A 16,264-nucleotide genomic window follows, 5' to 3' on the forward strand; every position below is an offset into this window, starting at 1 on the left:
TTATTTATTAAGAAACGAACGTTATAACTTATAAGGAATGATTTTCTTTTTAAAGTACCAATCAGATTCACTTTTTAATGGAAAAGATATTAAAAGGGAATACTAAAGCATTTTTAGTACTCTTAAAGGTGGTGACACTCAAAAAAAAAAACACATCATTGTAAAATCAATACATTCATCGTTCTGTTCAGAATCTAAAACAGTATTGCACTTAAATAAAATTTACTCATATTATATACTTAAATGTTATAAAATTTTAAAAAACTACAAAATTTTTGCTGAAATTGTCTTCTAAAAATATTACAGTGAACGCTAAATGTATGTCTTTACAACAATTTTTTACAACATATTTCTTAAATTATGAACTGTTTAAACCTTAGAAAACATGTAAATACTTCTTATATCTTAAACAAGTTCTAACTAAATACATTACCATTAAAATAAAAACAATTATTTTTTGGAGATGATCCGTTTATTTAAGTAGTATAATATATTTACTAAATTTTTAAACTTAACTAGTTTTAAATAAGAGATTTCTGAAATTTAATATATTCAACATACATTAATTCAATACCCTATATTTAATTTAAAATCAGATAAGCATCAAATATTTTGTATATTTCACTTCCTTTTGTATAAATATAACACTCATTGTAATTTACTGACATCTAACGACACTACATTCTCTACATTAAAGCAAACACTGCTTAATCAATTAAACATAATCGTAACTAATTAAAACATTTTGCAGATATCTATAATTAATATGTATACTTAAGCCTTTTTAAGTTTATTATAGTTTCCTTAAATTTTTTTCCCCGAAGCTTTAGTTATTCTTCTTCTAATCTGCATGATAAATAATTTTAAAAATTTCATTATAATATACATTTAAATATTATTTGTAAATTAAGATATTAAAAAAAGTTCGTTAAGTCATGATTATATTTAATATAGTTTAGTTGTATTCATTGATCTATATAAAGTTGTTTTAAAATCTGACTTATGAAACATTTTCTTTTTAAAAAAATATACTTTTTTAAAATGAGATGTATTAGGTGTTTAATTACAATGACAAAATTCTTTAGTATTTATACACGAAAACTTCTTATCTAATTATATTTGAAAGTAATAAAGTCAAATACCATAACTAGCTTTTCACAGTTAATTTGCATAATATTTTTTAACATATAATAAAGGATTGTTTTTCTAAATTGACAAATATTAAACATAATTATTCAGTCTGGGCATAAAATTAATGATGTAGAATTACAAGCAAATGACAATTAGTCTAAATGTTATTTAACAATTGACTATATCAATTGTTAAACCTATATTATAGTACATATTATACTCTAATTATATAATGCAATTACATAAATGCATTACTATAAATTATTTAACATATTGATTTTGAAGTAGGTAACGTTAATTACTAAAATAAAATAAACTATTTAGCTTAATAATTATAAAAAAAAATCATAATCCAATAATATCATGATGTTTATCATTTTTTATTATAATTATTATGAAACATATCACATTTACTTTTGTTTTGCACATTTAAAAAAATTTTTTTCGATGCCCATATTAGGTGCTAAATAATTAAAAATGTAATTATAGAAACATACCCTACATTTTTCTAGGAAAATATAAATTCGTGCCACAAATTATGTGTCATTAAAATCTTTTTTTTTTTTTTAATCTCAAACAAAAAAAAAGAGAAAAATAGGTATAACCGCTCTGCGGTAGTACATTAGTTATCAAGTGCACTTCTTCATTGAGTAGCCAGTCACTATAATGTATCCATTATCTCAAAAAACGATTCTGAGCAAAGACAATCAGTCAGCCTATACATCAGGAGTGGCCAACTTTTATAGACTTTTTATCAACCTCTAAGTTTTTTAAGGTTGTTGTTACGATCAACTAACAAAAAATAAAATCATTTATAATAAAAGTCAATAATATATAAAAAAAAATTATAAAATGATAAAAGGGAATCGTAATCGACTTGTTGGCTACATTACCGCTGTACATTACTTAGTATATTTTAAATATATTTATATAATTACTATTATAGTAATTTTTACTATTAGTAATACAATAAGTTGATTGTTCGATTAATTGCTTAAAATTGCATTATAATATGTATAAAACATAATAATATTTGCGTTAAAAGTTTTAACTATCCTTACATAGCTTCTTAAATCACAATAATTAACTAAATTCATTATTCTTTATTTTCAATATCTAATTTTATCAGAATTTGTGTTTATATTTTTAATGTTTTTAGCTATTTTGTATCTATAGTAATTTGTAAAAACTTATGATTAACCTAATGTTCAGTTTCAAGTATTTTCATCCGACAAAATATTTTTATCGAAATCGATGTCTATAATAGCTCAATAAGAATCTATAACTTATGGAGAAATTATAATTTTAAAATATTTAGTATAAGTTTAAGTATATATATGGTTATTCGTTTTTGAAGTATGAAAAAAAAAGAAAATCGTTATTTTACACGTGAATATTCGATTTAGTTAAAAATTAAAGCTTCTACAGACTCACATAGTCACATACATTTTTTTTAATAATGACATCAATCAAAATTTGATCTTTGGAATTTTTAAATAACATTGAAAACTACATTTTCGATTACTTGAGATTTATTGTATCACTTATGGATGATCCTGCGGTGATACGAGCTACTTATTTTACAAATGGCAACCCAACCTTTATTTTGATCCGATTAAAAAAAAAAAAATTAATGTACCTAAATAAAAATTCGAATGAGTAGTTTCCTAGTTATTAAACTAAAAGTATAATGTATAATATAATGGTTCGTGCCTATAGCCCCCAGGTGCCGAATTTCTTATCTAACATATTTCATAAATATAAACAATGTACCGATTGTTGGCACCCAGGCTATAGAAACGGTCACGCAGACCATAATCCTTTATACTTAATGTTTAATAACTTGGAAACCATTCATTCAATTTGTAATTAAGATTCCTGATTCGTCAAAATTCAAAAATAATATATGCCCAACAATGTATAAAAAAAAGGAGATGCTTGAAAAACAAAAGTTTGTATAATATTACCATCTTTAAAGTAGTACTACACACATCTCAAGTGTTGGAAAATATGATCTTCAGTGTAGTTTAAAAATTCAAAATTCAGATTTTTATTAATTCCATTATTAAAGAAAAAAGTGTGTGAATGTCTTTAGTGAATCACCATATATATAGCCAAAAAAACGTCAAAAAATAATATGTTGATAAAGCCTCGTATAGATAAAACTAATATAAACATTCGATGGAAATTTTAAATATTTACGGTTATTCTATTTATTTATTTATTTTGTTTTTCTCAATTATTTTTAAAATTTAAGAATGTTATTCCTTTGAACCCTATATTGTTCCAATTAAATTCTATTTTCTATTAGAAACTATCAAACATTTTTAACATAAAATTTTTTTTATTGCTTTAAAATGTGATGACAGGAAAACAAAAAACACATATAATTGTAAAATAAATACATTTCGAGTGTCGTTCAGAATTTAAAGGGTAAATAAAAAAACCTAACCCTTCCCTTCATTCAACTCGGACAAGTTCTTATGTATTGTATAATTATTTTAGATTTTAAGCCAAGAGATGAACGTCTCGTTTTTACAATATTATGTGTGTCAATTTTTTATAAAATTGTAATTACAAATCAAATAACCATAGACACATAATATTTTTAACAAATATTTTATATTAGTAAAAGTTTAAATTCATGTATTTTTTTTAAAACGTTTTATATGTTTTTGAGCTATTTATAGACTTTATAAACGTTTATCTTTTTTTCTCCATGAATAATGAAAACAATTTTAATGATCGGCCAAAAAGAGTCACATGATTTCTAATGCCTTTAATATTCATATTTGTCAATAACGTAATAAATATTTGAAGCTAAATTTTGTGTGAGCGGCATATTTAATTGAAAAATAACGATGATTATTATCTTTATTGCCGATTTCGATAATTTTATTTTAATTAAGAAAATTTAAATGATAAAAATTAATACATTTTGGAATTATTTATATTATTATTATTTATTAAATTGTAAAATATTTAAATTTACTTCATTTATGTTATTTATATCTCAAATCTCTAGATACGATACACACAATTTCAGTGTATTATTAACTATTGACAAAATATACATATCTAATACTACAAAATTATATCAATGAAATATCTATACATCAATTAATAAAATAATGAGTTATGAATTATGATACTGGCATAAGCTAGTTTAATTATATTTTATTTCTGATAGGTACCTACCTACTAAAATTTTTAATATTTTTGCATAACACTAACATATGAATAATTTATAAAATAAATGGCTGAATTTATAGTCGCAGTTATATTATTAAAATTGTTTATTTATTTTAAGTACCTATTTGTTCTTTATTATATTAAATTGTAACTTACACATTTTTATTTTCTAGAAGTATATTATTTTTTTCTATTTGGGCTTCTATAGTAATTAATTTAAAACTTTTAATGATTATCTATAGTTATAAAATGTTATTTAATGAGTCTATCTTATTAGTTGTAATTTAATCGAAGCTGAAAACTAATAGCTACTCCTATCTGGTCATTATTATTCATATATTTATTATATTATGCATAGATAAACTCGTAAAAAATAATAGTCATTTTTGTGTTCTATTTTATAATATATGAATAAAAACGTTACAAATAGTAATCTACCAAACAAGATAATAATTCATTAAATAATTTTGAATTGAACATCGTTCATCATATTATTAATTAATTTGCATCTCATTAATAATAATAGAAAAAACGAATAGTTAAAATAACATTCACAATAACATGAGTTATAAATTTAAAAAATAATATTTCATCAACTTTTAACAAGTTTACTTTTCCTAGGACCAAAATTAATTTTTAAGTTTTAAAAATTAATTTTACGGCTAAAGATGAACAAAAAATAATATAATATAATATGTAAATAACTTTATGTGATTATGATAAAAATATTCTTAAAAATATATATAATATTATTACAAAAAATCCCAATTAAAAATTAAATTTTTAAAAGATAAAATTTACTTAAGTATATTTATTAAACTCCTGTGTATCAAAAATTATAATAATATTAATAATAAAAAATATATTACTAAAAATTGTTATTCAAATCAAACTTATATATTTATATTTAAATGATTTTTAAAATGATAATAATAATATTCCTCATTAAATAATTTATATAATATACTTTTATTATGTGTATATGAAAATTAAAAAAAATTAATTTTAACTCTACTCTAGAATTTCAAATATTTTACTTAAGTTTTAAAAATATACTAGAATAAATTACTTTATTATAATACAATTAATTCTGTGTCATGTACAATCTAATAATTTTAAAGTTTAAATTCTTAATAATGTTACTGTAGAATAATGTATAAGTTACTTTTTTAAGGGTCGCATTATTTCAAAATATTTTATTCAAGAATAGCTATGAATAAAACCATACGAGATCGATTGTCGGGTATTTATGAGGTGTTCTTTTACAAAAAGTAATATTGTTAAACATAAGATATATTTGTAAAATTTCCGATAAAGAGCTGACATACTCCGTTTGTAAAGGGTACTTCACCATCGAATATGTTGCACTTGAAATTGTGTGTATGTTAAAGGCGTATTTTTTTATAGAGCTGGTTGGTGATATGCTTTTAGAAGGCATACGAAATGCACACTTTTGCAAAAATTGCATTTTAAAAATTAATAAATGTTTTTATTTTTATTGACATATAATATAATATATAGTAGGATTTTGTTTTATAGAAATATTTATAGATAACGCTATTGATATTGTTATCGATTTAATGAAGTACTATTTTAGAATTATTACCTTTCAAAATCCTAACATTACTTCTATTAACGGTATAAATTATTATTTTTAATATAAATATGAAGTATATGATGTGTACGAATATGTAGAATTTATAATCATAAAAGCGTTCAATTATATAAAGAATAGCTGCAAGCACCAAATTTTTTATTCAATTACGATTAATGAAAACTCAGATAAATATCACATTATTCTATAAAATATATTAAAAATATATATATATTTACAAAGCCTTAAACGAATACTAAAATAAATAATAGATTAATATAATACCATAAGTCGCTACGAATAACATAACATAATATTATTTTCTTTTTTTGTTATTGCGAACATCTTTATTGACCAAGCCTTAGGGCTAGGATTTACTTATTAAAATTCTTTTTAAATAGTAGAATTATAAATAAATAATATAATAAAAATAATGAATAAATATAATTTTTATATTATTTCTATATTGTACAACGGTAGTATATCATACAATCCCACAATTTAACGTGGCATGGTTATTAAAATTCATAAACATTTTTTCACAATTATATTTAATAGTATAAGAGGAAATTAAACACAAAAATAGTGCAGACAAAGTATGAAAGTGTGTCTTTCGTTTTTAAATTTATAAGAAGCTAAACAAACTGATTTTAACATTTCTACTTAACAAAAAAATGGTTTTATAGAAAATACATTTTACAAGAAAACAACTGTGTTGTTTTTTGTACAACGTTAACATGTAAAAACTACTATGAGTATAGTAACATTTTTTACCTTACTTACGTGTTATTGTTGTGATGATCGATCTTTTTCCATAATATTATAAGCTTATAAATAATATTTATTATAGCTGCTTATATTTTTCAATAATTCTTAAAATATGTAAAGCACACGTTTGACCCCAGTAAAAACAACACAAGATGTATACAGAATAAATGATTCATATTTTTATGTGTGGGCTTGAGTAAATTTTTATTGCATTTTAACTTTTTAACGTCAATCAGTGTCCATATATATTATTATGTCTTTAATATAATCAAAATAATAAATATCTCTACAATTTATCCTAAAATTCAATATTATAAAAAAAAAAATTAAAAAAAAATATTGACATTTCGAGGATATGCTATATTACTTTCTTCAAACGTAATATATGACTTCAATGTAATCAGAAATACAGTTTTTAAATTAAGGTATTACTACTTAATGTTTTTTTTTTTTCATGGTAGATACCATTAACGATTCTCTACTTTGTTCAAAACTATTTTTTTAGAATTTTATAAAACAACAAATTCCTTTAGCATTTTATTTATGATAATCGATGGAGCTTTAATAATCATTAATCACTATCTTTATAAACGGTGAACACAACAATTAAAACATATGCAGTACATTGAGTATAATATGAACAAACACATTAAGCATGCTTGAGTTTTTTTTTAATACTTGTCCAGTTATTAAAATTCGAACTTATTCATATAGCTCATTGTAAACAATCGGTTTAGATGTTAAAAACCTTTGTCTACTCATGTGGATGATCAAAAAACTATAAATAATAGCCATTAAAATGCAGTGGAAATTCAGTTTTGGTTATACATATATAACGATTACTACGGGTGATTAAATGAAAGTATTATATAGGGGGAAAATAATTTTCACTTATTTAATTTCAGTATGTAACAAAATAACTATATTATATATATATTTTTTTTTATTATTATTATTCAAACACTTTAATGGACACTCAAAGAAGATATTTATTCCGTTTATTTGAATCGCAAACGGTTGGTTAGATTTTTACGCCAGTTTAACACCAAACAGTTGTGGTTGGTTCAATGGAATTGTTTGTATGGTAATTTTTTTTTTTTTGTGTGTGTGTATCGGATGGTATAAAAGCAAACCGCCATGTGACAAACTGTTCACTTAGGTTTCAGATTTCATACATAAACATACAGAACTATTTTTCAGCGTTTATCTTTATTATAATATATCTTATTTAAATATCAAGTATGATAGAATTTCGGTTTTTAAGGAGTAAGTACAGTAGTTAAAAACTCAACGGATCTCGGTAATTATAATACATTAAAATAAATATTTATTATATTATATACTGTAATTTATTAATTGATATATTGTTATAATTTTTCGTTACGTTTCTTAGACATTATTGAATTTATTATATATTATACTTAATCAAAAATACCTATAACTGAACTGATTCTCTGTGTTTATTTTTATTCTGTTAAATATTTAGTTAATAATACTAATAATAATAAACCGAATTTTAATAATTACTAAAATATGTATCAACATATCTGTAATATTACCATGATAAAATAATTATAAAAATAAGACATAACTAATAATTTTCTTTTTAAGTTCAATACCTATCTACTTATTAAGTTAATTTGATTTTCCTCTAAAATTGTACAACTAAGTTTGTCCATATATTTTTTTTTATTGAATTAGCAATGTTTATATTTTATAGTTTATACATTACGTATAGAGTTATGTCATTTAGTTGGTCGTTGGTTTTTAGGTATGTGGTAATTAAAGATTTTTAGAATTTTAATCCCAGTAAAATATCTCGGCAAATACCTGTCACGCTACTACAGTATTTATTATTTCTTTTCCATAAATCAAACGTTCCAATAAACTTGTATTTTCTAGATATGTATTATCAACAATAGTTATTATGGTTTCAACTATTATTGACCAGTTTTGATAATGTTTTCCCGTACATGTAAAATCCATTTAGTTTATCTCGTGGCGCGTTATGGAAATAAATTGGTAACGACATGACGTGAAATGTATCACAGTATAATATACTTTATAATACAATAACAAAAGCAACGTAATGTCTGTCAAGTTGTTCATTTAAATCTTGATCATTTTGTTTGAACTAAGATATTTTTAAAAATGACGATTTTTTTTTTTTTTTTTTGTTTCTTTTTTTTGTCAACAGGAATTGAAAAAGATTGTTTCTCATACACTTTTAAATGATTCAGAATTGCAGCTTAAACGTATTTATGTAGAGAGATGTAAACGTTTGCCGGCATTCGGTTGTCACTTTTACTTCGTCAAAGAAGTTCAGCGTGGTAGAACAAAAACAAAGGTAATATACTCGAATATGTTTATATTTATATTTACACATAATTTTTTTGTATGTACCTATCTATAAAAAAATATAAATATTTAAAAATCATAGTTATTGATTTCCGATATCTGCTATTCTCACTTAAAGTATTTTACTATTTTTACTTATTTCGCATTTTTATTTTAACTTCATAAATTAAACATTTTTTTCCTAGTCATGTACTTTATTTTTTAAGTAAAAAAAGTACATTAAAAAAAAAAAAAAAAAAAAAAAATGATTTATTTCTAACAATATTGTGAGTTTTAATTTTTTGTAATTAAAAGCTTTTTAACACGTTTCATTCTTTAAATATGTGTGTTTTATGTTAATTATATTCAATTAATATAATTAGTAAAATGTTTAACAAAATAAACTTTTGGCTATTTAATTTTTATGCATATAGCAATATGTCATCAAAATTAATAAAAAATATGCTTAAATTATTATTAAAAATTTCAATATTTAAAACTTATTGGAATCAAATCCGATTGATTTTCTAATTTTTTTTTTTTTTTTGTGTGGAATATGTGCTTTTTCTGATAAGTAGTAACTTTATTTTTCTCATTGATTAGTATAATAATATGTTTAGTAAATATATACGTAATATGTTTAATAAAAATATTAAATTATTAAATTATTTTTCGATATAATTTCATAATATGCACTTATTTTTTTTTATATACATAAACCATAAATGTTATGAACGCTTTAAATACAATTATGCATCTTTTCGATGTTTTCATTAAAAGACTAATAAATATAAAACTATAAGTTATAATATCATGAATTTGAATTGGTAATAAAATCATATTTAGCCAATGCAAATATTATTGTTGAGTGAAGTTCATATATTTTTGTATTTGCAGTGCTTATATAAAATGTTTTCCCTTATAGCAATTGTTTTTTTGATTGATTGTGAATACTTTGTTGTAATTTTAGTAAATTATAATTTAATTCAATTCGAACATCAGTTAGATTGATGGAAATTTGTTATTACAAATCGATTGTTAAAATATGCACATAAATATTTAAATTAACCCTACATGAAAATAAAAATTAACTTGATGGGTAAAATGAACGATACAGCTATCTAAGATTTTGTGGATAAATTGTGTGACATTAAAGGAACAGAAATCGTTAAGAAATAAAGCGGAAACACGGCTAATATATTACATAAACCTTGTTGATAAAACCACTATCATCGTCGGATGTTTTACTGACTGTCATGATTGTTCTCAATTTTAGTTACTCTTGTCGTTTGATAAACTGGTTGACATGTAACATATTTTTATAATACATGGTTAGGTAAAAAGGTTGACTTATGAAATATTGCTGTCACATAATTAATGAAACACTTCCTTTACAAACTTTTAGTTTTTCGTTATGATATTCTGAAACTTTAGTGTGATTATTTTAGTAAATAATTAATTTATTCAGCTATGATTATAGTTAAAAAAAAAAAATCAAATTTTTTTAGAAAAAGTAATGCTTGTGTTTTTTTTTTTTTTAGATTAACAAAATAACTATGTTATTATAATAGGTCTAAAATAATCAACCATTATTCATATTTTGTATAAATAGTTTGTTTAATGCTTAAGTAAATTTTAAATTCAATAGATATAATCTAAGTACCAAAATTAATGCATTAAAAATTAACAACTAATTGATCTTTTTATTATGTTTGTTAACATGTTCAATAAAATTAATCATGAAACATAATAATTAAATATATTATGTATTTAATAATGCTTAAAATTCTTTGTTTAAAATATAAACCATAATTTTGTATGATTTGTGGATTAAATTTTAAGAGTACATTTATACAATTATTAACTATTCAGTATAATATCTAATATTGTAAATTGTAATTACCTAATGATGAACAGTATAATGTTTATTTACAATATACGTATGTACATATTATATAGGCTGCACGTTTGCTTGGGCTGAGCTTAGATAAGATCGTTTTGCTCGACAATAAAACGAAAATTTTATCAAAGTGTCAAAATACACAAGATTTACTCGAGGTAAGCGAAATTTAATTTATTTTATTTTCAAAGATTTCTATAGTATCAATATTTTATCTTACTTTAGATACTGGATTATATAATGTGCCTATTTCAATATTTGTATATATATTCTAGTTCAGATGGTTTTAAAAATGTTACATTCGATGTCCTATTCTTACATTAAAATAAAATGGACGAGTGATAATATTGAACCAAGCCCTTGTCTCGTATTTTTGCATAAAAAACGTTTTAAATTTAAGAAAAATTGGTATTAACATTATAAAATATAATGATTAATTGTAACACCAGTGTTTAACAAAATTAATTTAAACCCATAGATTTTCTATTGTTCAACAAGCTATTTGAATTGCACAATGTTTTATTGTCCCAAGTACACTGGACTTTATCTGAATCTTCAATTAATATTGTATGAATGAAACCCAACCTTGTCAATTTTTTTTCAATCACAAAAATGCAGTTTAATTAAAAATATGATTATTTTCAAACATATTTAATTATTCATCAAATAATGCAAAATTTAATAATCCGAACTGTCCTTAACTACTCAAGCAGTTAAAATAATATTACTATACGAACATGAATTATATAAATCCTTTTGAACATAACGTTATAAACTTTATATTATAATGTAATAAAAAACAAATTCTGGAGGAGATGAATTTTTTTCTGAATCCGAAACATCATATCCTTATACATCCTTATATATATCCTTATATCATATCATTGTTATTCCGAGTATCAATAATATAGTTTTTATATGAGATAAAATATTACTTTTTTTAAATTGTTAAGTCAATTTACCATTCGATTTATTTGATTTTCTTAGTACTAGTGTTTTTTATAATAGTGCTAAGTTTAAAAATTATCATCACTAATATTTTAATAATAATTAAATTTTATTGTGTAAATGTTATATTAATATAGTGGCAAACAGTATTCCGAAGAAATCGACACAAAGTGTCACTTGAATTTCGCAACTCAAAGTGGACATTGGCCACACCAACTGAGCGATCATTACGTGAAATAGGTTTTGTTTTATTAAAAATTCTACAAGAAATCGACGCCAATTTCTTAGAACAGCATTCTATAATTGCACCAAATCCACCTACTAAACCATTAGGTTAGTAATAACTTCCTTAGTATATATTTAAATTATTAGTTCAACGTATTATTCACTTTTGAGATAGAATTTAAAATGTTTAGTTTAATTTAGTAAATTATAATACTGAGTAGTTTATACTTTTGTTTTTATTTTTTCTTTAATGGTATACTATTATATAATAATGACATAAAAAAAAATAAAATATGATTTAGAGACAAGATTTATGTTAAACAATGACCTAGTGTTAAAAAAAAAAAAAAAATCATTATTATTTTTTTAGTTGGTAAGTATTAACATTTATATATGCACAAAATTATTTATAATCATAAGAATTGTGCACATTTTTATGTTTATTTTCCAGTAACATAATATAATAAATTCATATAAATCATACTAAAAGTTTTGATTAATTTAATTATTATAGTTTTTGTATCTTAATTTGAATTAACAAATAGCTTTGAATACATGTCAATAATAATTTGTGTTAAATAATAAAAATGTAAAATTAGTAATACAATTTTCCACGCTTCTCTTATTCAATCTTATTTCTATTAAAATTACCTATAATTTATTAAACACAAAGTTAAGGGTAATGAAATCGTTTTAGAATTTCCACATTATATTTATTTATAAACGTTATGATCACATAAATATTAAATATATTATTTAAAGCAGTATAAAATTTAAATGAATCATATTTTTTTTTTATAATAATATAGAATTCAGAGAGATAAACCTGGACGACGCTTTTGCATCAGAATTAGACTCGCTGCGGCGAATATTACATTTCCCTGAAGAAGTGGCAATACTTTTAAGTGATAGAGAAAACGATTTGTTTTACGATGTTCCACCACTTGATTTTTTGCGGCAAGTCACTTTAGATCAAGACGGAGCAAACGCATGTAACACTTCTGTCAAAAAGCTCATAGAAAGGTTCAATGCAGTACGTACTCTTTATGTTTTTTTTTTTTGTGTTTACTTCCAATGCATTATAAATCGTACAGTGTTCGTTATTCAATTCAAATATCATAAAATTAAGAGTAATTGTAGGTAGTTTCTGACTTGTATGTTCTTAAACGTTTAGGTAAGCGCATGGACAACGCATCTTATAATCACTCGACCAACACACGAAGATCGAAAAGCTATATTATCATGTCTTTTGAGAGTGGCCAAAGAATGTTGGAACATCGGAAATTTCAATGGAGCTATGGAAATTATAGCTGGACTCAAGTAAAAAATTTCAATCATATTAATTTAACTACATTTATATGCAATAGACCATATATTAATAGGGCATTGTTTTAGAACTCGATATTATTAAGTGCTATAAACGCTAGTATAATTTAAATAAAAAAACAATTACGCGTTTAATTATTATACAATTAAAAAATATTTCAAGTCTACATTATTTGAGGTTTCTGCGCTAAGTTAGAGATTTTAAAATAGTAAAATTAAAAATTGCTTGCAAACCAAATGCAACTAAAAATGTATTTATTTTATAGTCATAAATAATTACAATTTGGTTTTATGATTTCAATTACAAAACATTTGTATTGTATTTCTTACAAAATAATATGCAATTTAACAGTTTTTATAATGGTATACGTCTTTTATTCGAAACTATATGGGTATTCATTTATTATATTACGGAAAAGACATTATATGGGTTTTAAAATGAAATTATTTGGACAATAAAAATACGTATTAGGTAATTTTCGTGTAACATCGTCGGATTAGAAACTAGTTTTGTATTGTTGTAGCTACTGTAATTATTCAAAAACATCATAAAAAATGTTTAATTTTTTTTTCAAAATACTGTAGTGCGAACTGTGTAGATAATATTGTTGTACGGACCAACGAATTCTAACCATTACTTAATTGATTTCCGAAACAAGAAAGCGAAATTAAGTTAAACAGGTTGACAACACGGAGATCACTGAATTCGATCAGACGTTGGGGTTATTGATCACGGGACAAATACGTGTCGGTAAAGCAGTTGTTTCAACCGGTCTTCAGCGATTATAACAACAATGTTTGTAGGCCGGCGGAAACTACTAGCTTCGCTGATCACAAATTCAGCAATATCAATGTGCATTATTGCACCATACTTTCTGCATAATGCAATTTATTTACAAGTTAAAATACTCGAATATTTAAATTATATTAAAATATGCCGAAAACTTTCGGTTAATTGTTTTTGTACGAAAAATTATACCTAATTGAAAGAAAATTATATTCTGATCATTTTTAAGTATAATAACTCTTGTCATTTTTTTTTTATAATTTTACCAAATCAAGTTTCTAAATTTTAAAACATTATTGTACTACCCTTATTGGAAAACGGTATAAAATTATTATAGAGTTGACACAAAGTTACAATGTCATTGTTCAATCTATTTCAAATTTCAACACATAAATAAATGACAAAAAGTCAAACAACCCAAAATCTGATACCATTGTATAATTATTTGATTCTATGTATACAGTGAAATTTCGATTACTCGAGTTGGCCTAAACCTGAAAATAAAACCTATTTTGTTTAGATATTCTTACAAGGTGTTTTTATGTTGAATGTATATTTTTTTTTCAAAAACATCACTTATTGACTTAAATATTATGACTATTAGTAACCAAGATTTCACTGTAATTTTATCGTTAATAATATTTTAAAACTATGTTTCTTTTGCATTTATTATTATTATTATTGAATATTTATGCTTACCTAGTATGTGATATTACAAATCAATAAATTTGATTATTAAAACGATTATTTTATTTTTTTTTTTTTGTAAATTATTGTACACTAAAAATCCTTTACGTACTTATTTCGATTTTATAAGGTTTTAATTGAATATAAATTGAAATAATGGGAACATTTCATGGTTAAAAAAGTTAAAAGATTGGATAACATAATTCATAAGTTGTTCAGAAAAAAATTACTGTAGCTAGATATACGATAAATGATAATGCCATATACAGTAGGTATATTGTATTATATATAGGTACGTTTCAATAATATATTAAAATTAAATTTATTCGGAAAACATTAGATGTTTTGTAGACAATAATTATTTTGTTGACTGAAATCTATTTAAACTTATATTCATAACTTTATTCTTACTTATTTCATAGAAAAAGAAAAATAATATTCAATAACATAAAATAATTATATTTCATTAATAACAATAATAAAATGATATATGTACATATTTACTGACATTATACTGACATTGAAAAACTAAAAAATATTACTATGTTCCGTATTTGTATATTATTTATATAGACCTTCATTTTATTTAAAACAATTTTTAAATTTTTTAAATTTTTAGACTTTATTGTTTTATATAGCAACCCAAACTACTAATTTATAATAATTATTGTAGGTATATTGTACAAAATATAATTTTAAAATCATAGTTGCATATATACAACTACTTTGCAATAGAACTATTTGAGTAGCATTAATTATAACTTTGTTCCTGTATTCTAAGAATGGGGATAGAGTAATACAATTAAAGTATTATATATATATGTATATATATATATTTACATAAGTATTAGTATTAATAACAAATACTTTTGTTTATAAATTATCAGAAAAAGATAACGACATAATACAACACAGTATACAAATTATTAAATTTTATTACGTTAATGTACCAGTTCTTGTGACATGAATATCTGATATTAATCCATAAAAATTTATTATTAAGTACTAAGGTATTTTCATAAAGATTATTTCAAAACTGTATACTATTAAAACACCTCATGAAATCATTATTTTTAAATTTTATTCCAAAAATATGTTGACCCTAATTTTTTATTTTTACAATGAATTCAAACTTAAGACCATAATTCAAGTATAAAATATTACTAGCTAGTACTAGTTTATAAAACGAATGATGATTTAAACCTAAATAAAACAACTAAAAATATATTTATTTGTAATACAAGTTATAATAGGTACATTAAGTTAACATTCATGTCTATAATGTATTTATTAAAATAAGATTTGTTTTGAGATTGTACACTTTTTGAACTCAACGGTACTTATTTATACAAATAATATTATGCAGTTA

At 22.5% G+C, this 16,264-nt stretch overlaps 1 protein-coding gene across 1 annotated transcript in view; it reads left to right on the forward strand.

The window, feature by feature from the left end:
• The window catches only part of LOC114119437 (uncharacterized), a 268,368-nt gene that overhangs the window by 231,975 nt on the left and 20,129 nt on the right, over nt 1–16,264 (forward strand). Inside the window, exons 28-32 of the mRNA XM_027980994.2 lie at nt 8,883–9,032; nt 10,982–11,080; nt 12,008–12,203; nt 12,905–13,128; nt 13,270–13,415. Coding sequence (XP_027836795.2) covers nt 8,883–9,032; nt 10,982–11,080; nt 12,008–12,203; nt 12,905–13,128; nt 13,270–13,415 — 815 coding nt within the window. The remainder of the gene's footprint in view (nt 1–8,882; nt 9,033–10,981; nt 11,081–12,007; nt 12,204–12,904; nt 13,129–13,269; nt 13,416–16,264) is intronic.

Source organism: Aphis gossypii, chromosome X (genome assembly GCF_020184175.1).
Source record: "Aphis gossypii isolate Hap1 chromosome X, ASM2018417v2, whole genome shotgun sequence".
NCBI lineage: Eukaryota > Metazoa > Arthropoda > Insecta > Hemiptera > Aphididae > Aphis > Aphis gossypii.